Source organism: Thamnophis elegans, chromosome 2 (assembly GCF_009769535.1).
Source record: "Thamnophis elegans isolate rThaEle1 chromosome 2, rThaEle1.pri, whole genome shotgun sequence".
NCBI lineage: Eukaryota > Metazoa > Chordata > Lepidosauria > Squamata > Colubridae > Thamnophis > Thamnophis elegans.
In genome coordinates, this window is record NC_045542.1 from 38,845,282 (window position 1) to 38,872,824 (window position 27,543).

The following is a 27,543-nucleotide window of genomic DNA, read 5'->3' on the forward strand; positions in this document are numbered from 1 at the left end:
AAATGAAATGTCAATATTACCTTGTTAAACAAGCAAATAAATGAATTAAATATCAATAGTACCTTTTTGACCTACATCATACATATGCTATGGCATTCCAATATCTTTTCTCTATGCAGTGTATTTCTTTTAACAACTTGAGAGAGAAGAAATCCCACATCCATGTTTTTGTGGAAGATCAAACTATATCTGTTGTTTGCCTGCCCAGGCAAACTACTGTAACAAGGGAAAAGGAACCCCCAAACTCTAAACATATGTATTTCCCCCAAAAATATGTAGGCTGTCTGCTGCCAATAAGTATGGGCTTAATTAAAACCCACGTCTTTGGTAACTTATTTTATTTAAAAAAACTGTTGAGTATTTGGCATGTTTGTCAACAGCCAAATACATGGTTTCACCATTTTCCATCTGTTCAATCCTTGTTAGCTACAGTTTTCTAACTGTAGAACTATATATTTAATCTGATTACTGTCATTCAGTTCACTCTGACCTTTTATGATCTGATGGATAATATTTAATCAGAATTGTCTATCAGTAGATGCCTCTTTGAGTTTTTGTACGGTCATGCTTATATAACTAGTTATGATAAATAGCCATTGTGCTGTCTGTTGCTTCTTTTCCAGTTGCCTTATCTTTGAATTTTGAAGGATCAAAGTTTTCTTCACTGACACTCCCCCTCCCCCATTATGCTTCCGAAATATTTTTGCTTTAGATTTGTCATTGATACTTCCAGTCTGGTTTTACTTCATCTGTTATTAAATGATTTATTTTTCTTGGGGTCCAAGGTATTCACAACAACTTTCTCAAGCACTACAATTCAAAGGCATCACTTTTCTTTGTTCAGCTTTTCTGGTAGTCCTGTTTTCACAGCTGTAAGTTATAATTGGGAAATCTATAACCTTGACAATATGTACTTTTGTTATGATGTCTCTGCACTTAATCTTATTTAGATTTGCCATGGTCTTTCTCTTAAACGTCAGACATTTACTTAATTCATGGTTTTAGTCACCATCTTTTTGAGTTTTGAGCTGGTTTGCAATGGATTAACATTGTCTATTGATATTTTTCTGCTGTCAGTTTTCTAAATTTCTATAGCTTAGTTTTTAAAAAAAAAATATTAAGCAGAAGGTTGTGTTTTTCACTCTCTTTTTTCATTGTCATTGTCAAATGTTCCTTATCAAAGTATCAGCATATCTGAAATTTTCTCTTAGTAATTTTAATTTTGATTTCTATTTATTTTCTATAGCCCAGCACTTTTCATGGTACAACCTGCAAATATATGGCACAATCAGCAATTAAGTTAAATAAAATGAGTGATACAAGTTCCTCTTCCAGTTTTGAACTATATAGTTTTTTATATTGTCTACAGATGAGGTTTCCTGGTATACTTCTTTTTAACAGCTGTCCCAATTACTTGAGGGCTATACCTTTAAAGGCATTTATACAATTAGTAAGGTAAAAAACAGACATCTGAATTTGTTTAAGCTTTAGTTCTACCTTTTTTCCCTTTTCAGTAAGCATGACCATACTGGATGCTCAAGTTTTCCATTTTTATCATTCACTGGAATTCTTGAGCCCTTCCATCAAAGTCCCAAGTGGATGTGAATGCTTCATTGGCCAAGTATTTTCTGTCTGCAACATCTTAGGTTTTTTGTTTTTTTTGCTTCTTACCTCAAGCCATTAAAGTTCAAGCACTGACTTGGGGGGCAGTCAGCTAGAGCAGGGGTCCACAGCCCCCTTGTCCATGGACCGGCACTGGTCCACGGTATGCCAGCAACTTGCCCACGTAAACAAGAAAAGTCCCATCCACAGAATGCAGGCAAAATCATGCTCCCTCTGGTTCATGGAAAAGCCAGTATGCTCTGCTAGGACATTCTTAAAAGAAATTACATCTTTTCCTAGTTTTGCATGATAGCCATATGATCCCTCCCAAATGTTTATTGGAATTCAAATGGTGCTAACATTATAAGCAGACCCATTCTAAGGCATCTTACATACACTTTAATTTAGCTTATCAGCATTATTTTTATAGTGTCTTTTCAGTTTCATGAGTTTATATTTTTATTATAGTTTTTATATATTTATTGTTTTTACTGATTCTTGTACACTACCCAGAGTTGCTTCTGTGAGATGGTTCGTCATATAAGTATGATAAATAAATAAATAAATAAATAAATAAATCTTGAACTGATGTTATACAGCTGCTGTGATAGTCCAGGAAGAACCAGGTTATTTAAAGTGCTACTGGCAGGCACCAAATGGATACTTATTCCAAAATAGTTTGTACTCTAGATTCATATCCAAAGCTCAAAAGATCCTATTAGCCAAGTGGGTATGGTAGATGTAGTACAAAGCTGATTTTCTTTATCTCTTACTTTCTACATAATTTTACATTAAAAAAATACAGCGCATTAAGGAGAAAAACTGTGTTTAAATGGAGGAATATTCATTATTTTGAAGTCTGTCATCCTTTTTGAAATGTATAAGGTAATGCAATAATTGTCAAATGTCTTTATTTTAAATATGCATTAAAAGTTATTTGGAATTTATACAGACTTGGAATATGATTCATTCTTAATGAAGTGCAGCATCTGGAACATGAGGTGCCTTCTTGATGTTGCATATGTTTGAACATAAATCTCACGGCTTGATAATGAAATAGGAACTGTATAGTTGTTCATCATGTTTCTTAAATAATAAAAACTCCTTTTATGTTATGAGATCCCTCAGTATTTTCTGAGTTATCTGAATCATCTGTCGATAATGTACTGAATAGCATCTGACAGGTGCATGAACGTATGTCTAATATAGCTTTTCACATTATTTAGAACCAGATGGTCAAAGAGCTGGAGGCCCGAGTCCATCAGTTGACAGTGGAAGCTGAAACAAGTCATTTGCAGCATCAGAAATTATCTCAAGAGAAAAATAATCTGGAACAGTCTTACCAGGTTGTGTCTTTAGAACTTGAAGAAATTAAGGCAAGGTAGTTAATAATCTTTTTCTTTAAATTATGGTGGTACAATTTTAACTGCAATTTGTTATTGGTATTGAATAAATGTGGAATTATAGTAGAATTAACAATTCTATACTATGTGAAAAGTGATAAAATGATTTTTAATTACTTTTGTGAAGTCTGACTTTCTTTACTTCGCTCTATAGTTCATTACTGTGAAATAGTCAACTCATTTGTTGTTTATACTTTAATAAGATGAATCAGTGTGAATTAAGAATTCTAAGTTTGGACATACATTAGTTCTTCTGATTCCAATATTTTTTTAATATTGAAATTAGAGGTGATGATGGAAAAGCTACTACTTGTAGAAGGTTTCCTGTGATGTTCTATGGAGGGAAAATGAAAAGATTTGTAACATCAGAAGTAATCAATTGGGAAAGTTTTATTTCACAAACAAATGAAATGAACCTGAACTAAATATGCCATGATAATCTAGTTTAAATTACTTATTTTTGAAACAAACAAAATACATCTTTCTCTAGTGGTTCTATAATATCATCTATGTTGTTATGCGTAGTATATTTTGTATACTTTTATTATAGTATTGATTTACTTCAGTAATATAATTTATCAGCAGTAAGTGACTTAATTAATCTATACTTTTGACTATACATAATGAGCCGTGAGCAGCTATTGATAATGGAATATAGTAGCCTTCACCAATTACATTTTTAGAAATTCAATTCAAATGTTTTGTTAAGATTATTATATTAAGTGTGAAAACATAAAGATAAATATCAGTTTGAGCAAAATGGTCTTCTTTGATCTTCTGTGGTCTTCTGTGAAATGTAATCAAATGTTTTTAGGCATAATTCACTTCAGAAAGAAAAAGGCTGCATGATGGAAGAACATAAACAGAACATTAAACAGTTACAAAGCCAGTATGAAGTGGATCTAAATTTGATGAAGAAGGAACATGCTCTTTCTGCAATGAAGGTAGATGTGGATGGATCGTTTTACTTACTAACAATACTGAATGAATCAATCAAAAAATTCTTAGTTAATTTCTGAAATTTAAATCCTGCATATCTTTCATAAGTTAAATGACCTTTGTTCATCTGAAAGCTACTGAGAGGTCAAGAAGAGCAAGGATGGTTGAACTATCCCCATTCTGCTCCCACCAGAGATTATTTACAAGTGTGACCAATGTTGTTTGTCTCATAACTAGGCCTGAAACCTGACTGGAAGTGGTCATCCAGGACCCTGTAGAGCTGCAGTGCAACCACTTTTCCCACCATCTTCCCTAAAAGTGGAGGTGGGAGACTGCATAGCAGCAGGGATCCAGTGAAGGTTTCTTAGGAAAGAATGGACCAAGGCTTCCTTCAATGGTTCTGGGAACACCCTCTCCTTCAGCGATGTATTAATTACTGCCTGGGCCTACTTGCAATTCATCCTCCAGGAAACCTTTTACCAAGTAGGGAGGTTTAGGATCCAATAAACAAATAGTTACCCTAATAGCCCCAAGCTTCCTGTCCATTTCCTCAGATACAACAGAGTCAAAGTGTTCCCAAATAACTGGGTAAGTCTGTTTCCTGGGCATCTATAATGGACTCCACTCCATGCTTGATCTGCAACTAAGAACAAATTTGAGTGATTTTATTCATCAGGTGCTGGACAAATTCCTCCTCCTAGCCCAGTAAATGATCATTTGGGCCCTTCTTTCCTAGGAGGAAGTGAGTAACTTTAAACAGGGCCAACGGGCTGCACTCTGTGTTTGCAGTAAGAGTGGAGAAATAGTGGTATTTCACTGCTCTTAACTACCATGAAGCAGGCCTTCACTGCCAACCATGAGATGACCTCTGGCAGCTCAGACAGGGAGGTTGCTATTCAGCAGGAGGAATACTCCTGTGGCACTTTTGGCTGTAGCTCTCAGTGCTACAGAGAATCCTCAATCTTCACAGATCCACACTCAATGTAACCCCCACAAGTTGGTCTCTCCCATTGGTCACCTTGGGAGGGGACCACTTTCATACCCACCCATCCTGCTTGTCTCACATACAGACAAGAGGGTAGCAAACATACAATAGGTAAGCAATCAGGTGATTCCTATGATCTCACCCTAGAGATTAACTTACCATCAGCTTGGACCCTAGAACTCTTGTGCTCCCCCATCCGTGATCAGCTTCAGTCTATCAATCCTAGAAGAAGCCTGTTTCTGCCAATGTTTTTGGCCAAAAGATCTGGCCTCACCATTCAAGTTATTTCCGGCTTCTGGGCTCGATGTTGGTCTCGAACCCCGGGCTCCAGCATTATTGGGGGTTCTGCCACCACAACCCTGGCCTGCCTTTAAGATGTCAACAAACCCATCTCTGGCCTGGTCTTTAGACTCTTATCTGTGCTGCTTATTTTCTCTGCTAACGCCCTGGTTGATTCTCTGAGCTTCAGGTCGGTTCTTGCTCCCAGTCTCCACTTGTTGCCCTTCTGGGCTGGCTCCAGATATGACTCCCAGCTGATTCCTGTGGCTGTGTCTCCTCTGACCTTTCTCTCTGAGCACAGACACACACCTGCTGTGGCCTTCAGCCCTTTCTGATAGACACTGGGTTAGACTCTGGGCCTGCTTTCCATCTGCCACTGGTTCCTTGTCCTGGTCATCTCCCTCAGTGCTGCAGATGACAGTTCTGGCTTGGCTCTGCTTCCGCTGCCCTCAATCTGCAGCCAGGGATTCATGCTGGCTGGCAGGGTAGAAACAAACTCCGTGTGGCTCCCAACACTACAGCCATTTCATCTTGGTCCCTCCAACCTCTGGGCAAGCAGCACTAGGCAGGAAGAAGGTAGGGTTGAGGCAGTGATTAAGGGAATACCCCACCCCCCACTCCAATACTCCCATCGTCTGTCTTCGAGCAGGGAACCATGTTGCAAAGATATTGAGTATTTGTCAACTCACAGTCTCAAAGCACTAGAATCCTACTAGATACAGATCCCTGGGAACCAGCAAATTTCTCTAGTACACTCTCATTTCATCTTTAGTTAAGAAAAGTATTTCTTTTTTTACAGCTGGGCACAATGTGTTCCCATTGGCATTTCTACAAGAATATTCAAAACACATTATAATTCTTTTTTTACTGCAAGTGCTGGAGACAACAGATGATTACTTACTTCCTCTCAGATTTGTATATATCTTTAAATTATGATTATAAAAAACCATTATAAAGCACCATAAATTATGCTCAGATTATTCCAAGTAGAGGTTCACTTTAGGACTTTTGCAAGGAATTAAGAGAGGCATAATTTTGATTTTGGGATTTGATTATTAGAATTATATGGGATTATGGAAGTAAGGTAGACTAGTCTTTGCTTTGGAGTAAATTGGATTATTTTTTTATCTATATGCTAAAAGTCTGAAGCCATTGTTTTTTTACTTTTTTCTTTTTTCACACTTTTATCATTCTTCTTGGCTGATTCTTTTTTTATATTTCCTTTTTTCTTGTTTGTTTACTTTACTACTTAGATTTCTAAATTTAATTTTTTTATTGTAAAATGCCCAATCACTTAGGTGAGTTTTTTCATATAAAATGTGATAAATAAATTATAAAATCATATTACAATTATTCCAGGTAGAACTGAAATATTTTACTGTACATCTTTTGCATTTTATCACCACATTTTAATTACATCAATGTTTTAATATTTTATTACTACTAAACTGTTACATAGCAGTATGTTCATGCTTGATGGCTAAACATTTCTCAGAATTTCTGCTGCCTGGCATACTTTACATATGGTCTGCCATTCTAGTCCTTATGTGCTGATTTTACCTTTCCTCTCCTTTTTCTCCTGTTTTCTGAAAATTGTTTGGCTATTTTTATCACACTTTCTTCCCCCCCCCCTTAAAAATAATGTTACTGAATTGTATTTGGATCTGCTTATTGATTTTGATAAAGTATTTGATTTGGAACTTAAAATACTCATTATATTAGAGAGCTGTCTGTGAAAAAATTATTTGTGATTGAAATTGTTTGATCATTGACTGCTTTGTATCCACAATGTATTATCTTTACTGTATCCTTCCTATTATGAAAGCAGTGTCCTTATTTTTTTTGCTTGTGTCGTGAATCGTAACGTTTTTTTAAAAACAACATAAAAATAAAAATAAAAAACATCTTCCATTACAAATTGTAGAAAGTGTGTCAGTTGGTTACAGTATTTCCATGCATCTCTTCCATAGTCACCACCTGCTTTTCATATCAAATCGCATATTTTAAATTCACCTATATTCATGTATATCACAATTATTATATCTCAACCTTAATTTGACTATAATGGTTTTTACACCCTTTTATATATAATATTCAAAATCTAGAATAGGATTATATGATAACATTCCATTAAATCATCCTAAGATCATCCAATCACAATACATCTTTATAACATATTCTAGATAAAACGTTTAAACCTCCTCTCATAATCTCCATGTGTTGTTTATAAAAAATTTCATATTATCAAACTAATATATCTATATGTATTGTTATCATTATTAACCATTATTTAACTATAGGTATTGTTGCTTCATTTTATACATACTACTAGTAAAGAGAAAGAAGGAAAAACAATGTATCCAGCCTCTAAGTGGCAGTGTAACTGCTTTTCCTCCTGTTGTACAACCCTCTTTATAATCCTGCTTATTATCTTCTTTATATTCCAAGCTTAAGAAAGAAAAAAAACCCTTAAATGGAGATCAAAAACAATCAAATCAAAGATTATATATAAAAAAGGAGAATTTTAATCCATAGGTATAAGCAAAAGTGAAAAAAGAAGAAGAAAGAATTAATCCATTCAGTTAAAAAAATAGGGAGCCCCTGCAAAAGTTCCATCCGTGAAAAAAAATTAGAAACTGGATAACACACTAAGTTCAATGCAGATCAATCTCGCCGCCTACAATCTTCTGTCTTCAATCTTAACTTAAATTTTTTTGGGGGGTAGTCTCTTCCTCTAATAATAAAATTTCCTCACCAATTCGACACACTTTCTCTTTCCGCTTTCTTCCGTTCCGGAGCTGTCCCAACTTTAGCAGCTTCATTAGCTGTGTTTCTGTCGCTGGAAAAAAAGGGCTATTCCTGGATCTTTCAGGGACTTTGCAGTGTCCCTGAGATCAGCAGGAGGTACCCTTCTCAATCACCGTCTTTGCGGGACGGTTTAGGTCCAAATGGACCGTCCAGCAGCAGAAATTTGACTGCGATCTCGGAGCACCAAGATCGTACGTTGTGCCATCGTGACGTCAGCTCTCCTTCCCAGTAGTAAATAGTTTAATATTCTGAAGGTGTCCAGTTCCAGTCTGTTTCAATTCACTGATGCCGTATAAGATGTCAATTTATTTTATATTCCACTGTGTTGAACTTTCTCACATTCATACTTTCTACCTTCCATGCTCCCACTGCAGTGCTGTCTTTGTAGCTTTGGGTTTTCTTTCCCTTCATGGCAACATCAACTAAATGTCTGAAAAGCTTTAATCTAGCTACATCAAAAGCATCACTAGTGTACTGAAAGATCCTCAGACATTCTTCAATAGCATATTAAGTTGTATTGGACCCAAGGGGCCCATCATCTGACACTCAGTCACTTTATCTTGTCTATCCATTTGGTTTTTATAGTAAAATGTGGAAGTGGCTTAACGTTCCCTTCTGCTATGCAGTATGGAATGATATCCTCTCCACTCTCACTAAATTGATCAGCTATTCCCATTTACTTTTTCTGAGTTAAAGCACACCAGGAGTTTGTGAGGCCAAGAATGTATACATCTAATAGGTCACCCAAAGAGTATGACTAAAGCACATATCTATGAGTATATAGGTAGTTCTTGATTTAGTGACCATTTAGTGACCATTCACATTTATACCAGCATTTAAAAAAGTTGTTTATAACCATTTATCACACAACCATTGCAGCATCCCGCTGGTCATGTGATCAAAATTAGCAATTGCCATGTATTTATGACGTTTGCAATCTCCCGGGGTCATGTGATCACCTTTTGTAACCTGACTGGGAAGGTCTTTGGGAAAGCGAGATTCACTTAACAACAGTGTTACTAACTTAACAACTGTGGTGATTGACTTAATAACTGTGGCAATGAAGGTTGTAAAATGGGGCAAATCTCACTTAACTCTCTGGCTTAGTATTGGCAATTTTGGGCTCAATTGTGGTCATAAATTGAGAATTACTTGCATCTGGCATCCACTCCTAGTGTACTTTTTTGAAGCATCTTTTCCTCCATACATGCATCTAGTAGGTTAGGATAGAACAGGGGTGTCAAACTCATGGTGTCACAGTTTCTTCAAATGAGGTATTGCAACTTCCCCCCTTTGATAAAATGGGGTTGGGGGTGGCCAGCATGTGACACATCCAGCCCATAGGCCATGAATTTGACACCCTGGCATAGGACTTCAGGTAGCTTGAATGGATATAATTTCTAAACTGCATATCCAGTCAGTGGCTATATCAGATTATAAGGTTTGCATTTAAAAGCTTTCATGCCTTTTATTTAAGTATTTGTTATATTTGTCAACTAATCCAACAACTCTGTAGACAGCATATAATATAGTAACAAAGCAAAACCAGTGTTCCCCCTCCCTCAATTATATAAATGCCTAGGTGTAGGAAACCATAAATTCATAGATAAGCAACCTTAGTCAATCAAGTGGAACTAACTGATTGATGAACAAAAAAAAATCCTTTTACAGATAGTCCTCAAATTATGACAGCAACCAGGAACTTTTTTGCTAAGTGACATGGTTGTAAAATAAGATGTCACATGACTCTGTCACTTACTGATGGCAATTCCATTAGTTCCAATACCTGTAATTAAATATGGTCCCAAATGAGGACCTCACATAGTCATGACTGACAACTTCCTACGGGCTTCCCTATTTACAGTGGGGCAAAAAAGTATTTAGTCAGCTACCAATTGTGCAAGTTCTCCCACTTAAAAAGATGAGAGAGGCCTGTAATTAACATCATAGGTAGACCTCAACTATGAGAGACAAAAAGAGAAAACAAATCCAGACAATCAAATTGTCTGATTTGGAAAGATTTTTTTTGCAAATTATAGCAATAGCAATAGCAGTTAGACTTATATACCGCTTCATAGGGCTTTAAGCCCTCTCTAAGCAGTTTACAGAGTCAGCATATTGCCCCCAACAACAATTTGGGTCCTCATTTTACCCACCTCGGAAGGATGGAAGGCTGAGTCAACCCTGAGCAGTGAGATTTGAACAGCCGAACTGCAGAACTGCAGTCAGCTGAAGTAGCCTGCAGTGCTGCATTTAACCACTGCGCCACCTCGGTTACTATACTATATGCTGTCTACAGAGTTGTTGGATTAGTTGACAATTATGGTGGAAAATAAGTATTTGGTCAATATCAAAAGTTCATCTCAATACTTGGTTATATATCCTTTGTTGGCAATGACAGAGGTCAAACGTTTTCTTTAAGTCTTCACAAGGTTGGCACACACTGTTGCTGGTATGTTGGCCCATTCCTCCATGCAGATGATCTCTAGAGAAGTGATGTTTTGGGGCTGTCGCTGGGCAACACAGACTTTCAACTCCCTCCAAAGGTTTTCTATGGGGTTGAGATCTGGAGACTGGCTAGGCCATTCCAGGACCTTGAAATGCTTCTTACAAAGCCACTCCTTTGTTGCCCGGGCGGTGTGTTTGGGATCATTGTCATGCTGAAACACCCAGCCACATTTCATCTTCAATGCCCTTGCTGATAGAAGGAAGTTTGCACTCAAAATCTCACGATATATGGCCCCATTCATTCTTTCCTGTACATGGATCAGTCGTCCTGGTCCCTTTGCAGAGAAACAGCCCCAAAGCATGATGTTGCAACCCCTGTGCTTCACAGTAGGTATGGTGTTCTTTGGATGCAATTCAGCATTCTCTCTCCTCCAAATTACCAAACAGTTCTATTTTGGTTTCATCTGACCATATGACATTCTCCCAATCCTCTTCTGGATCATCCAAATGCTCTCTAGCAAACTTCAGACAGGCCCGGACATGTACTGGCTTAAGCAGGGGGACACGTCTGGCACTGCAGGATCTGAGTCCTTGGTGGCGTAGGGTGTTACTGATGGTAGCCTTTGTTACGTTAGTCCCAGCTCTCTGCAGGTCATTCACTAGGTGTCCCCCCCCCCCCTGTGTGGTTCTGGGATTTTTGCTCACCATTCTTGTGATCATTTTGACCCCACGGGGTGAGATCTTGCGTGGAGCCCCAGATCGAGGGAGATTATCAGTGGTCTTGTATGTCTTCCATTTTCTAATTATTGCTCCCACAGTTGATTTCTTCACACCAAGCTGCTTGCCTATTGCTGATTCAGTCTTCCCAGCTTGGTGCAGGTCTACAATTTTGTTTCTGGTGTCCTTTGACAGCTCTTTGGTCTTCACCATAGTGGAGTTTGGAGTGTGACTGTTTGAGGTTGTGGACAGGTGTCTTTTATACTGCTAACAAGTTCAAACAGGTGCCATTAATACAGGTAATGAGTGGAGGACAGAGGAGCCTCTTAAAGAAGAAGTTACAGGTCTGTGAGAGCGAGATATCTTGCTTGTAGGTGACCAAATACTTATTTTCCACCATAATTTGCAAATAAATTCTTTCCAAATCAGACAATGTGATTGTCTGGATTTGTTTTCTCATTTTGTCTCTCATAGTTGAGGTCTACCGATGATGTCAATTACAGGCCTCTCTCATCTTTTTAAGTGGGAGAACTTGCACAATTGGTGGCTGACTAAATACTTTTTTGCCCCACTGTACTTGTGGAAACCGACAGGGAATATTGGAAATTATGATTATGTGATTGCGGCCTGTTGTGACTTCGTAATCATGAGCCAGACTCGGAGCACTGGATCGCAATCACGTGACTATGGGGACATTATGATGGCTGGAACTCTGAGGATCTGTGATAATTCCCCTGCATTCAGGGCCATTGTAACTTTTAACTGTTGCTGACCAAGTGGTCATAATCCAAGGACTGCCTACGGCAGTTTTGTGAAATAATAAAACATTGTTCCATAATGGCTGGTACAGAGAAAGTGTAGTGCTGATACCTGCTGTCCAGTCCAAATTGCATAAATGTCCCAGAAAGGAGGGATCCTCAGCATGCCGTCTAGGGATGATTGGACAAATACACTATTTCATTCCTTTTACCTTTTAAAGCATAACTTTGAAAAGTATAGCTATTTCTTCCCAAATGAATTGAAGACCAACATTCCCATTTTTATTAAATCTTTATAGACATCAGATGTGACAGAAGACTTAAAGCTGTGTGTGTCTGAATTAAAACAACAGTTACTAGAATTGGACCATCAAAGGCAGCAACAACTGCAGGTGAGCCCTGCTTTTTACTCAGCAGAATGGTGGGCACTTTCTGTTTTGAGGGATGGGGGGGAGGGAGGGAGAGAGAGTGTTGTTGGAGGCCTTGACAATATTGTAAGGAAAAATAATGGAATACTTTCTTATTTCAGGCTAAAGCCTTTAAGATTTTTTTTCTTTTTTCTTATGGAATGATTTGAAAAGTGTTCTTATCAGTGGAATAAAAAAGCATTCAGTGAAGTTGAAAATTATCATCCCGTCTATCTTAACATTTGTAGAAATTAGTGCATTAGCATAAATCTGTTGCCTTGGTGCTACATTGTAAGCATTCTTGGCTTCTGTTCTTACTCCTTATAGCAGGGGTCTTTTATATTTTTTGCCCTACATCTTTCAGCATTCTTCGGTCTGACTGTATTGGATGACATTTAGAATTCTACAATATCAGGAGTTCAGACCTAGTCCAGAATTTTCCAATTACCACTCCAGTGCAGGTCAGCTGAGGCAGACTTGCACTGGATAGATATCACATTTTGAATATCTTGAATATATATGCCTTACTGTGCTAGCATGCCTGCATATGGCAGGGGAGGGTTGGAACCATTTAAATAAAAGATCTGATTACCTCAGAAGGGGGAAGACATTGGCAATAGAGGCTCAAGGAATGATGTGGTGGTAGAAACTGCCTCAGGAAATAAAGAGATGAGGAAAGATGGAAAAGGAGAACGTTCCAATAAGCTTAAGGGGAAAGGCAAAAGACCAAGATTGATTCTGCATGTGTTCAACCAAAAGGTTATATACATAGTTTTTATATGACACTAGAACTGAGGAGATTCTCAACTCAATTCCCCATCCCTTTCCTTATCAAGTCTATTATCTGTCTAATTGATTATCTGCTCTGAGTTACTGATCTTCCCCACTGAGATACAAGATTTATAATTTCTTGGATTATATTTTAGGTTATAATGAAAAAAATAACAATGGTAATTTTATTGACTCAACTACTTTCAGGAACAAGAGCAAATGTTTCTAGAAGAAAAAGCTGATTTAGAGAGAATTCATGACAAAAAGGTAATCAAGAAACATACTGTTTTTGTGTACACAGGATATCATGTCAAGCCCAAAAAGGTTTACTTATATAAACTATAATATGGAAGTATTGGGCACAGAGGGAATATAAAATAGGTGAATGTAGAAACTCTGAAAATAAATGTTGGGCAAGAATGAACCTACTGATATTTTCAGAACCTTTATATTTTGCCTGAGAAATATATTAGTACTTGGCTATGTTTCAGTAAAGTTTAGATAAAAATGAATTTTATATCATAGATTTTAAAAACTCATGTTCAGCAATATTTAAGATCCTTGATCACCAGATATCACTGACAAGGTTACTGGCAATGAGCATCACTGGCTGTGCTTTATCTTGATCTCAGTCAGATATCTGTGGCTCTTCTTTTCATTTATACTAACCTCACTGTATTCCATGGTGTTTCTTTGTTCAGTAGGTGCCTGCCAAATTGCTGTTTTTGTATTTTTTTCCCCTCGTGCATCCTTTCCCTTGATTGCCTGATCTGACAATCCGGCTTTAAAGACTGCATCTATGCCAGTGGTACCAATGGCTTTTTTCCTGAAATGAATGAGAATGTGTTGTTCACCCTATTGTGAAGCCTTTTAGACATATTGATAAGTTGCCTGCTCATCAGTAAAGACTGAATATGGATAAGACAGATTCTGGTGTCTCAGCTGGACTCTCTTGCCTATCCCTTCAGGATTCTTAGTCTTCCCCTTCTGGTCTGCGAGGTGGTTCTGGTGTCAGTGGCTAGGAACCATGAAATGACACCCTCTTCATTGGTGGTGGTTGGTTGCTTATAGTGGAAACTATGACCTTGGCCCAGAATGCCTTGTTTTAAATCTGCCTCATTTTCCTATGTTTCCTTCTACAGAGGGTATTAAAGCAGATTCTATTAAGGGCAGGGCCCAATTTCAGTTCTTGGTGCTAGAGTTTAAGGCCCTATGATAAGCAGTTCCTCACTACGTATCCCAGCTCCTCCCTTGCCGTGATTCTGTTTACATAGTCAACAGTTTGTCCTTGACCTATGACCACAGTTGACCCCAAAATTTCTGTTGTTAAGCAAGACAGTTGTTAAGTGAATCAATGCAGTAACACAGTTGTTAGGTGAATCTGGCTTCTCCATTGATTTTGCTTGTCAGAAGGTCAAAAATGTGATCGCATGACCCTGGGACACTGCAACAGTCAAAAGTATGAACCAGTTGCCAAGCATCCAAATTTTGATCATGTGACCATGGGATTGCTGCAACTGTCATAAGTGTGAACAATGGTCATGTTACTTTTTTCATGCCATTGTAACTTTGCACAGTCATTTAATGAATGGGTGTAAATCGAGGACTATCTGTACTTTCTTTTTCCCTAATATTCCAATCTACTTGCACTGTATTTCAAGACTTTCATCATATATTATAGTTCTCTGCCATCCTCCAATTCTAACATTTTTGGATTCATTAAAAAAAAGATTTTACCATTTATTTAATAAAGCAGACATATTATTGTAAACTGCATAGAGAGCTTTGGTTAACAAACAATTAGATAAAAAAATATGAAAATGTTAGTAAACTTAGATGGTAGCGTAAATTTTCTGTAATCTTACTGAAGTCAAATAAAGTTAGAAGTAAGGTTATCAGGTTCAGGGATTCAGTATACTGTTATTTTTATTGTGTTTGCAAATATGTTGTGATATATACCTTGTTTCTCTGAAAATAAGACCTTCCTGGATAATAAGCCATCCCCCAAAATATTGCAACACAGCAGCAGCCATAAGGTGTGCCATGCTCACTGCCTCCTGCAACTCAAAAATAATAAGACCTCCCAAAAATAACCAATTTTGTTGTATTTAAGTACAATGACAATAGAGATTATACTTATTAAAAAATAAGGCCAAGTGCTTATTTCGAGGGTCAAAAGAAAAAAAAGTCCCTGTCTTATTTTTGGGGAAACATGGATGATTTATTACTTTCGTATCATTTTAACTGTTAGTTTCTAGTGTGTTATTTTGATTTGTTAGATTACCCTGGTTGGGTATGGTATGCGTTAGAAATAAACTGTTTACTTGTTTCTTTGAATTTATTTTCAGAACCTCCATATCATTGTAAATAGGTTTTCTTTGATATTTAAAAATTCAGATGTTTAATTTTTTAACATAAACATTGACAAATACTATTTTTTTAAACTGAACTACATAAAGTATTATCTACCCCTGGCCTCTGAAAGCTTGAAGTTGGTAAAGTGAGAATATTCCATTATTTCTAAAAGAATTTAGTAGGGCTGCAACTTTGAGGACTCTTAAATCACTCCCAGTCAGATTAGACAAACCTAGGTAAAATGGAATAGTCACACTTTATTAAGTCAGTTTCCTATGTGACAAACATTTAGCTTTCTTTTGTAATTATTATAATTCAACATTGATTGTAGAGGTAATGTGAACACTATTCTGAAAACAGCTATGATTTATTAGAACCTAAATCCAAATTTCAACAGTCACAATTCAAAGATGTGACATACTCACATAAACATCATAATAATTACTTTTTTTGATAATTGTAGTTTTGTGTTGTGAAAAGACAACCATTCAGCTGCAGACATGGTTTGTCAGTATGGAAAACAGCTGTTACAAAAAGAGAAAAAGAGCTTTCAAGTCCATACTATTTGCAATGCAAGCATATTACATTTTAAGATTTTACATACAGCAATGTAGTCATGCAATATTATTAGCATGACTTCAGTAGCAGTTCAGAACAGTTCTTTAGATATGTCATTTATTTTCTGTGTAGCTAAAAAGTCTTAACAAAAGTCAGTGTAACAAACCTTAAAAATAATTCAAACAGAAATATTAAAACCTTGCAATAATAAAACTTTGCAATATTGAATAAGAGGTAGAACATAGAATTATAGTAGGAAGTGTTTTAGAGGCTATATAGTCCAGACCCCTGCTCAGCATAGAATGTACTAGAGCATTTCTGACAGATAATTACAATATGTGATTGGATTTATATTTGTTAATACTTAGACTGTAGCCTTCTTCATTAGTTGAAGTTTCCAAACTCTGAAATCAAGCCCTGCAGAGATTGCAGTTACAGAGCTAATCTCAATAGTCCCAAATCTGAACAATAGTGGATATGTCACTTGTCACATGGTTTCTAGAATTAACTCTGCCTTTTTTTTCTAATTAGATTTATGGAATTCAGAGTGATTTCGATAAAGAAAGAACAGAATCACATAAGAAGATACGGAAGTTGGAAGATCTTCTGAGGTAAAAAGAATATTTGATTATGAAATCCTTTCTTGAGATGGCTTTAGGAAAGATTATACAGGTAGTCCTTGACTTACAACCATTTATTCAATGACCATTCAATGTTACAATGGCACTGAGAAAAAATGACATGACCATTTTCCCCACTTATGACTATTGTGTTCCCATGATCAAAATTCAATACTGGCATGTATTTATGACGGATTAAATGTTCTGGAGTCATGTGATCTCCTTTTGCAATCTTTTGACAAGCAAAGTCAAATGGGAAAACCAGATTCACTTAACAATGTGAATTGATGGCAAGATTCTTTTTGTAGTTTTATATTGAATTTTCTCTTTGTTGGCTAGATTTTGTCTGTAAATCTAAGATAAATTGGAATGTTTGAACATCCTAATAATTATATGTGAAGATTTATGTAGATTACATTATCTTATACTTGCTATATGAATAGGCTTAAGTAGCTGAGACACAAAAAAGTTTACAATATTACTTCAAAGAAAAAAAATCTCATACGTTTAATAAATTAGGAGTGGAAGTGGGTGCCTAGGCCCCAATAAATCACTATAGATTTCATAGATGATCTATTTAGGGGATGTGTTAAGAAAAAATGGAAAATTTAATGCTCTATAAAAATATGGCTGTGATAAACAAGAATAAAGCATCTAACGTATTTTGAATTTTTTTTTTTTTAAATTGACCGTAAGTGGGGATACTGTTAGGTTTTTTTTAATTGTATTTATCTTGCCTTCATTTTTCTTACGCAGCTGAGAATATTAGGGAGAAAATGCTGGGAGACTCATGTACTTTGTTCATAATTTCAAAAATGTGTTGTTTAGTGTCCTTTGTAAGAAGCACAAACTAATTAAAATTAAAATCCATTCCTACTTCTTTTTCCAGTCATGTATTACTGAAAATTAATGGCATGTTCCCTCAGGAAAAAACATGCACACACATGGAAGAAATATCTTTGCAATAGTTACTCAGTTATTCTGTTGCAATGGTTTCAGAAAGATTCATGCATACATATTCAACGATATGCTGCAATAAACTAAACGGTCTCGGTCTTTTCAATATAAAGGCTAGTTTTTAAGGAAAGAAAAGGAAGCAAAATACACCTTTCAATTTTTGAACTTTTAAATATTTCTCCCATCCACCTTGAATGCTGAATTTCATGTTTAAGAGTGAAAATTATATTTTAATGCAACAAGAAAATTTTCTTTTTCCTAATTATCCTTAGCTTCCTGAACCTCACCCATTTTCTCCTTCTGCAAGACCTTTGTGCTGGTCTGCCTATCAGTCTGGCCACTAACTTCTCTTCCCTAGTTTCTTTTAGCCATTGCTACTATACCTTCTTTGTCTACTTCTGTGCAAGACCTATACACCAACCCAGTTGGCCATCTTTCCGACAGCTTTCCTGACCTCTTCCATTCCAATTTCATCCATTTCTTCCTACCCTCCCATGTGGCCATTGCTACCTTGGCCTACAATTATTGCAGAAACAGGTTTGCTAAGAACTGGTGGTTTTTTTCCTGAACATAGATGACATCAAATAACTTGTGCATAGAATGTACATACTTGCAGAGGGAAAGTACAGGTTTACTCATTTATCTCAAGTTACTCCCCTTTTTCTTTTGTAAGCCAGCAAACGTGTAGGAAAAATAACAAGTTTAAATGCCTACATTGTGCATTCCCTGACTTTGCCTATGCAAGTCTACTATTATTCATTTTTTTCTAATTTAATATGATAAGCCCTTTTCATCTAAATATTTATGAGTTTAAAGCTGTGGACTTAACATTCCTCCAAAGACCTAGAAGATCCAGTAGATCAGCATGTCTTAATAGCTATTGATTGCATCGGACCTCCCTATTTCACTGTGGCTTTTCCAACAAAAGGAAGTATAGTTGACTTTATTTTTTAATTTTTTAAGAGCCAGACTGTTACAAAGCACATAGTTTGCCTTTAAAATTAATAAAGTGCCCAAGAAATTATGCTCGAATGTCTTGTTAACAATTTGTACTACAGAACCGCCCCTGAAAAAAAATCAGAGCTTGCTAAATTTGTCATAAGAAAGAAATGTGTAAAAGGATAGGATGGCACTAGCTCTATGAACAGGAACATATAGAAGATAATACACAGGTATTTCCACAATTGAGCCCAAAATGTATGTTGCTAAGCGAGGCAGGTTAAGCAGGTTTTGCCCCATTTTATGACTTTAAATGAATCTGGCTTCCCCATTAGTTTTACTTGTCAGAAGGTCACAAAAGGTGATCACATGACTTCAGGACCCTGCAACCATCCTCGATACATAACAGTTGCCAAGTGTCCAAATTTTGATAACGTGACTGTGGAGATACTGCAACGATCATAAATGTGAAAAATGGTTGTAAATCACTTTCTTCAGTGCTGTTGTAACTTCGAGTGGTCACTAAATGAATGATCAAAGATTACCTGCAGTAAGTTGAGAACTAGCATCTGCAAGCAAACAATCAAGCTCAGTGAGCAACAAGGACTCCATGGGAATCCAAGTAACATAATTTTTCTGCTTTCAAAAAGGGAGATAATTGTAAGCCTCACAATGGTTGTTTTTTTTCTTTGAATGAGTAGCTAAGATAAAGAACTAATTTTAACCCTCCCAAACGGAAGAGTTTTCTCAATTTTCAGACCAGGTTTGCTACCGAATAGAGAAATCAGATTGGATGGGGAGCTTCATTTCTTAGGCAGCATTTTAATATCTTACTCTTAAAATATTCTTATTAATTGATTTGATCCTTTTATTTTTATCATTTAGTTTCTGCTTTTAATAACCTACTATCTGTACTTATTATACTGTGGTAAATGTTCCTGTTGATTCCTTAGAAATGTTTGAGACATGAAAGCATTTTTATTATTCCCTCTAGATAACATTTATGCTTCCTTTTCTATGCCATGGCTCCCTGTGTTTTGTTCCTTTGTTCTTTTATTCTTTTTATGAAGTCAGTGGTTTAGTTCGGTGGTTAGTGACCATAATAAAGATTATGATTATTACGTTTAGTATCTTCCTCCAAAAGATTTAGCAAAGTGGTGTGAATGATTTGGCTTATAAGCTTGCACAGTGATAAATTCAAATCCCTACGTATCAAATTTAATTCCACAGCAGAACTTTTGAATTTTCTTATGGTTTCTTTGCCTGCCGTTGCTATAATTTTGCCACTTCTATCTGTTATTCTCATGAATGACAGGATGGGCATACAAATCAGTGTGATAAATTGGAAAAGATGAGGATATATAAGAGATCAGTACTTTGACAGTTCTTGCCAGACCTATCACAAAATTCATTTTGGGTAAATTGAAGATTTTTTCCTCCTCTTACAGTTTCCTTTGCCAATTAACTGTTGAACATTTTTCAGCTCTAAGTAAGAGTTCAGGATTTCAGCCTCAGGCTAACTATACTGATGGTTGAAAATTTGGATGCAAACACAAGATTTTAGGCCACTTAAGTTTTATTTCTTTGTTTTGATGCAATATCTAGGCGTTTCTTAAAGCTTATTCTCTAAAATTAAATATGAATTAATGGAAAAGAAAAAGATACATTTTTCAGTACAATTCCATACTCAAAGATTAAGGTGGGGCATTTTCTATTAACAAAATTTTATACTTTATTGACATCCATTAATTTTGATTGGCTGAGCTAGAATGCTTCCAAGGGACTTTTTGTTCTTGTTTTCAGGAATGTAAATAATCCTTGACTTAACAACAACAGTGAAGCCTAATGAACTCATTAAACAAATCAAGTGGTTGTTAAGTGAACGCATGGTTGTTAAGCAACATATCCAATGGGCATTTCATTGCAAATCATGGTCTCATGATGGGACCCTGCAACTGGTGGTAAGCCAGTTGCCAAGCACCGAAAATACAATCACATCTCTGTGGCAGGAGGCGCGGCAGTTATAACTTAAGAGTAGTTGTAAGTCTATCATAGCTTCAAATGGTTGTTAAACAATCGGTCAGAAGTGGAGGACTACCTATAGCAAAGTTTTTTTGAGTGGGGGTACTTTTATATTCCTTTCAATATGTTTCTGTTTTCTGGTAGTTCCTTATACTCCCCAAGTCCATGATTTTAGCTTTGATTTGACTTTGATTCTCATATTGCTGTTTGGTTGGTAGCATTAAACAGTCCAGGTGATCAAGAAGCATCAGTAGTATTTTCTGTGTAGTAAAAGGACACCAAAGCTATAATTTATAAAAGTTACAACATTCTTATAAGTATTTAGAAGGACATGGACCTGAAGGCATTGCTCTATAATGTCTCCCAAAACAACCTGGTCCTAGAAGTATATCTGGTCCTTCTCTGTATTAGCCCTTCAGGAAGCATTTAAGTCTGTCTTTGAGCAGGCATTTGAGTATTTATATTTTGGGATTGTTTGAAACAGGTAGCAGCAATATATATCGAATTTTGTTGTTTTGTTCTATTGTAATTTTATCTTTTGAAATCTCCAATTCGCTTAAACTGCTTCAAATGTCAACAAATAACAGATAAGAGCTTTTCCTCCCTCTTTGCACTTTAAAACATATTTGAAATCCCTTAAGTCTCTTCTTCAGATAAAAAGAATTTATTTTCATTTAGATAAATATTTTTTCCATCCATTCTGTTAATAGGCTGAATGGTATGAATACTTGGATACATAATTTGTTGCTGTCTACTAGTAGGACCCTCTCCTGATGGGCATCTGATATTTTGTATTTTAATGAGAAAAGAAAATTAATTTTGGGTTTGCTTTGGTTTTTGATCTTCTCTCTGGCTTCTTGGATATAAATACTAAAGTATTTCAAAGGGCATTGCAAGCCTTTATACCAGATTTTAACTTGATCAAATCAGATTCTTTCTGGGAAGAGATAAACCATTTTAATCTGTGACAGAAGGATTCTTATGCATTTGTTGTTCAATATTAGCTATAGAACTACCCACACAAACATTTTGAGAGGTGCAAAATGTGGAAAAAGCTACTAGATAAATCAATTTAACTTTTCTATTGTTACATCAATATTCTTTCTACCTGCCTCAAATGCTCTTCTAAGCCTGAGAGGTTCAAACTGTTCAAAATTGGTGGGGATAGCTGATCACTCTATGACAATTCAATGGAAGTCAGTGTTTTTTCTGATTATGAATGGCAGAGGTAGTATTCAGCAGATTCTGACCAGTTCTGGAGAACTGGTTGCGGAAATTTTGAGTCGTTCGGAGAACTGGTAAATACCACCTCTGACTGGCCCTGCCCCCATCTATTCTCTGCCTCCCGAGTCCCAGCTGATTGGAAGGAAATGGGGATTTTGCAATAACCTTCTCATGGAGTGGGGAGGAAATGGAGATTTTACAGTGTCCTTTCCCTGCCACACCCACCAAGCCATGCCCATGGAACCGTTAGTAAAAATGTTTGAATCCCACCACTGATGAATGGGTATATTTCGCCCCAGTCTGTAGAACTTCCCGATCCACCAACAGTTGAAGAAGTGTGTCCTGTAGCAACCAATGGAAGGTTTGCCATATTGTATTACTCTTTTTAGTTGAACTCTTAAAGATATTCATCCACAAAAAGGCATTTTCCTTGATGACTGAATTCCTTGAAAACCCGAAGACCAATTGTTGTACAGTTGAAACTCAAAAAGTATTTGCCATCTAGTAGGTTTGGAATAGTGAACATTCACAAATTTGTGTGAGCCTTTCAGGTGATCTGTAGGCATTATTTTACAATGTGAGAAATAGAGCATGTGATGAAATGTAGTGGTATGATATTCCATCATAGATATAGTTACATGCAATGTTTTTTGCAAGATTTTTGAGGCCGTATTATCAAGAGGTACTTGCATATGACTTTATGCTCTTTCATTTTGCATTGTGTAATGTTTCTATCACCTCTAAATAAAGCTGTTTGATTGAAAAACTGAAACTAAAATTCCACAAACTCCACAAATATGATCAGCACACGTAATAATATAGTGTGAAAACTATACAACACAGTGCATATGGAATAAGACTTGGGGACATTAGTATATTCTTTCTTCACTATTAGGAAAGCATTTTTAGAACTGTATAGAATTTTAATTATAGTTCTTGGATTTACTAAGTAAAATAATAATGAAAATAAAGGACTGGTCAATTTCCCGAAAGAAAAAAAAAGACTCATAAAGGTGAAACTCGAAAAATTAGAATATCGTGCAAAAGTTCATTTTTTTCAGTAATGCAATTTAAAAGGTGAAACTAATATATGAGATAGACTCATTACATGCAAAGCAAGATAGTTCAGATTTGTCATAATTGTGATGATTATGGCTTACAGCTCATGAAAACCCCAAATCCACAATCTCAGAAAATTAGAATATTGTGAAAAGGTGCAATATTCTAGGCTCAGTGTCCCACTCTAATCAGCTAATTAAGCCATAACACCTGCAAAGGGTTCCTGAGCTTTAAATGGTCTCTCAGTCTGGTTCAGTAGGAATCACAATCATGGGAAAGACTGCTGACCTGACAATTGTGCAGAAAACCATCATTGACACCCTCCATAAGGAGGGAAAGCCTCAAAGGGTAATTGCAAAAGAAGTTGGATGTTCCCAAAGTGCTGTAACAAAGCACATTAATAGAAGTTATGTGGAAGGGAAAAGTGTGGAAGAAAAAGGCGCACAAGCAGCAGGGATGACTGCAGCCTGGAGAAGATTGTCAGGAAAAGGCCATTCAAAAGTGCTGGGGACTTTTACAAGGAGTAGCCGAGGCTGGAGTAAGTAAAAGAGCCACCACATAGACGGATCCTGGACATGGGCTTCAAATGTCGTATTCCTCTTGTCAAGCCGCTCCTGAACAACAAACAACGTCAGAAGCATCTTACCTGGGCTAAAGAAAAACAGACCTGGTCTGTTGCTCAGTTGTCCAAAGTCCTCTTTTCTGATGAGAGCAACTTTTGCATCTCATTTGGAAACCAAGGACCCAGAATATGGAGGAAGAATGGAGAGGCACACACTGCAAGATGCTTGAAGTCCAGTGTGAAGTTTCCACAGTCTGTGTTGATTTGGAGAGCCATGTCATCTGCTGGTGTTGGTCCACTGTGCTTCATTAAGTCCAGGGTTGTCCGCAGTCATCTACCAGGAGATTTTGGAGTACTTCATGCTTCCTTCCGCAGACAAGCTTTATGGGGATGCTGACTTCATTTTCCAGCAGGACTTGGCACCTGCCCGCACTGCCAAAAGCACCAAAACCTGGTTCAATGACCGTGGGATTACTGTGCTTGATTGGTCAGCAAACTCGCCTAACCTGAACCCAATAGAGAATCTATGGGGCATTGGCAAGAGAAAGTTGAGAGACATGAGACCGAACAATGCAGAAGAGCTGAAGGCAGCTATTGAAGCATCCTGGTCTCCCATAACACCTCAGCAGTGCCATAGCTTACATGCCATGCCACATTGAGGCAGTAATTGCTGCAAAAGGGGCCAAAACCAACTACTGAGTATATATGCATGCTTATATTTTTCAGAGGTCCAATATTGTTCTATGTACAATTCTTACTTTATTGATTGCATGTAATATTCTAATTTTCTGAGATTGTGGATTTGGGGTTTTCATGAGCTGTAAGCCATAACCATCACAATTATGACAAATTACGGCTTGAACTATCTTGCTTTGCATGTAATGAGTCTATCTCATATATTAGTTCCACCTTTTAAATTGCATTACTGAAATAAATGAACTTTTGTATGATACTCTAATTTTTCAAGTTTCACCTGTATGTTATATTGATTAGATGAAAATGTGCATGGCATCTAGTTTGATTTTATAATTCCATTTCATTTCTTACACTAGGAAGAATTGAACTGCAGGAAAACATTTTCTTGCAAAATATATAATTAGGATACTATTGAGACTTACAACATAAGAACTGCTATCATATTACCTACTGGGAAAAGTACAATCCTTCCTATGATCAGATAAATTGTCCTCTACCTGTAAGAAACAGGAATGATATGAGTCTGACTGTTAGAAGCAGCTGTAAATTTGGTTTTCCACAATCAACTATTAATTGCAAATCTTCAGATTAGGAAGGATTAGCAAGGATTGTAAAGCCATATTTCTTGACTACGCCAGGGACTTCAGTTATCTCCCTGTAAGTTAAGATTTAAACTATCAAGGAAAGTATTAGCTGAAGCATTAGGCATGTTATTCTTTTCAGAATCACTTTACTCATTGGTGTAGTTTTTATAGATACTTTCTATTCTAGTTTTTAGTTTGTTGATTAATATTACTGGCACTTTGATATAGCTCTTAGGTCCCTCATAACTTGGTTTAACTACCTTACTCCTCAAGTATTCATTTTGTTATAGTTATTGAAATAAAAACCGATACTTTATTGGTACTCTGGTGCTGGATTTATATTAGTATCTCATAATCCAAAAGTATTTGGGATAGAGCAGTGATGGCTAATCTTTTCCGGACCAAATGCCCAAAATGCAATGCATGTGCAGGCCCCATGCATGTGCCCCACGCATGCGTCCTGCCCCCTGCATTTGCCCCCTGCATGTGTGCACACCCCACATGTGCCCCGCCTCCCTGTGCATACACATTCTCCCACATGCGCCCCAACCCCGTGCCAGCGCACGTTCCCCACATATGCCTCACTCATGCACGGCAGAGACCGACGACCAGCTGGATGGTGAGAGGCACAGGTGCATGCGTAGTAAAGCTGAACTGGAGTGACGGCTCATGTGCCCACAGAGAGGGCACTGTATGCCACCTGGGACATATGTGCCATAGATTCACCATCATGGAGATTGAGCATCATGTTTAAACAGGAAATCTGGAGTCATTTTTTTATTTATTTGTATTCCACCTTTATTATTTTTACAAATAATTCAAGACAGTGGACATATCTGACACAATGCTACAGGAGGTGCCTTTCACCTGGGACAGCAGGCAGACAATCCTTCCCCAGTCCTGCCATTATAGCCAAACTGTTCTGGATCAGGTCAAGCTGAAGACACATCAGACACAAACCCAGAGCTTCCTGTGCATGAAGGAGTACCTCCCTCCTGTTTTTGTCTACATAAGGTCCACGATCATTGTTAACTTTTTAAAATATAAATTTTATACTTATTATAAATAAAATTTAAGGAAATTAAAAACAAATAAAAAGAAGAAAGCATAATGAAAAAAAAAGTTTATCTAAATACTTTTTGTATGATACTTTTTTTCTTTCTTTTTAAATAGTTCATTGAATATTAAATTCCACAACTAAGTTGTACAGACTTTTATTGAAAGCCATAGTGAGCTAAATGTTGCTTTTTTGGTAACATGGTGTTATGATGTAGTCGGTACCTGCATACAAGATCCAAGTCACCTATCTCTTCCTGAAATAAGGGGACATCTTAAGATAACCCACATTGTAGCAGAAAATGAGACAAAACCAGCTCTTTGTCAGAGGGAGAGGTTTATTTGCGCAAAGGTTCAGGAGCAGTTGGTCAAGCAAAAATTTGAACCCTGAAAGGCAGTTGTTTACAGTCTTTTATACTCTTAGCCAGCTTATCGATCATCCCCAAATACCTGGCCTTCCTGTGTCATGTAGACCCCTTTCCTGTGTCATGTAGGCCTCGTACACAATCTCCCAAAACAGAGACATGACATTCATTACTCATTTACCTCCCCACAGGGGGTATTGATACCAATATCCTATTTGTTTTAGTTAGGTGAAGCAAACAGAACAACTAATCTTAAGGGTAATCATTCCTTTTTCCCATTCCACATGGTAAAGAAACTTTTAATACCCAAAGAATCTGTCTAGTTGACAAATTCTCTTTTAACATGACTCTACCCAGCTGCTGTTCATGATTTAACCACAGTAATTGTCATTTTGTGGTGCTTATGGGTCCAGTGACTGGGGATTGAGAGAGGAACCATTTTTGCACAACCCAGCCTTTTTAAGGAACATTGAGCTTGACCAAATCATAATCACTTTCGATTTGCATTTTATACTGTTGCTTTGGAAGGATTAAATATCTTTGGAAGAGCAAGAAATATTACATTTGCTTGGTGAGCCCCTTCTCTTTAGATAAAGAATTTTAAATACAATTTTAAAAGGTCTTGAAAAATGTTATTAAACAAGATAATAGGGCTTTAAAGGTTGGAAACTAGAGGGAGCTGGAGGATAATAACAGAATGCAAGGAAATACTCTTAATAGTGAACTTATTGGAAAATTATGAAAAGTTTTTGAAAACTATGACAAATGAGCTTTGAAATTATTGGAAATGATGGATAGATGAAGTGTTAAGGATGCAATGAAAGAAGAATAAGACACTGGATAAGTTTGAAAGTAATTTGAAAGTGAGTATAAATGTGGAAGTAATGAGAAGGATGCAGAAAAGGATGTACTGAACTTTGAAATGAAACAGGATGATGCTTCAGTATCTAAAGGACATATGCAACTAACAAACCAGAAAGGAGATGTAGATATTTTTGTTTTACTTGATATATAAAAGAGATCTGTCAGAGTTTTGAGGGATATTTTTGAGAAGTGATTAACAAAAGTTTGAATTCCTCTTACTGGATGTACAAAAGAGACTTGCTAAAGTTCTGAAAGATTTTGGGGAGACGAAGAAAGCCAAGATGACAAGAAATCAACTACAGTAGTCTATTTGAATGGGTTAAAAGTTAAGATCTTTTAAATGTATAGTGAAGTAATACAAAGCTGGCTTATTTGATCGACAACCCTTCCTGGACTTTTGCTGATAAGGAATGAATGAAAAGATTTGGAATTTTGTTTTTAGTTAACAGATGAAACAGAGGGAAGAGTAATAATGATGAGATGGATTGGGTATGGTTTTCCACACTTTAGCCTTCACTTCATGAAGCCTGTCTCTAGTCTCAGGATGGCTTTAGAAACACATTTT

The 27,543-nt window shown here is 36.7% G+C and overlaps 1 protein-coding gene across 4 annotated transcripts in view; it reads left to right on the forward strand.

Annotated features, from left to right (window-relative positions):
* CEP112 (centrosomal protein 112) overlaps positions 1 to 27,543 on the forward strand; it is a 277,780-nt gene that overhangs the window by 73,739 nt on the left and 176,498 nt on the right. For 3 of the 4 annotated variants that reach the window (XM_032211002.1, XM_032211003.1, XM_032211001.1), the window contains 5 exons: positions 2,829 to 2,983; positions 3,820 to 3,949; positions 12,239 to 12,331; positions 13,325 to 13,384; positions 16,562 to 16,641. In XM_032211002.1, coding sequence (XP_032066893.1) covers positions 2,829 to 2,983; positions 3,820 to 3,949; positions 12,239 to 12,331; positions 13,325 to 13,384; positions 16,562 to 16,641 — 518 coding nt within the window. The remainder of the gene's footprint in view (positions 1 to 2,828; positions 2,984 to 3,819; positions 3,950 to 12,238; positions 12,332 to 13,324; positions 13,385 to 16,561; positions 16,642 to 27,543) is intronic. The other variant, XM_032211004.1, reaches the window with a different exon arrangement.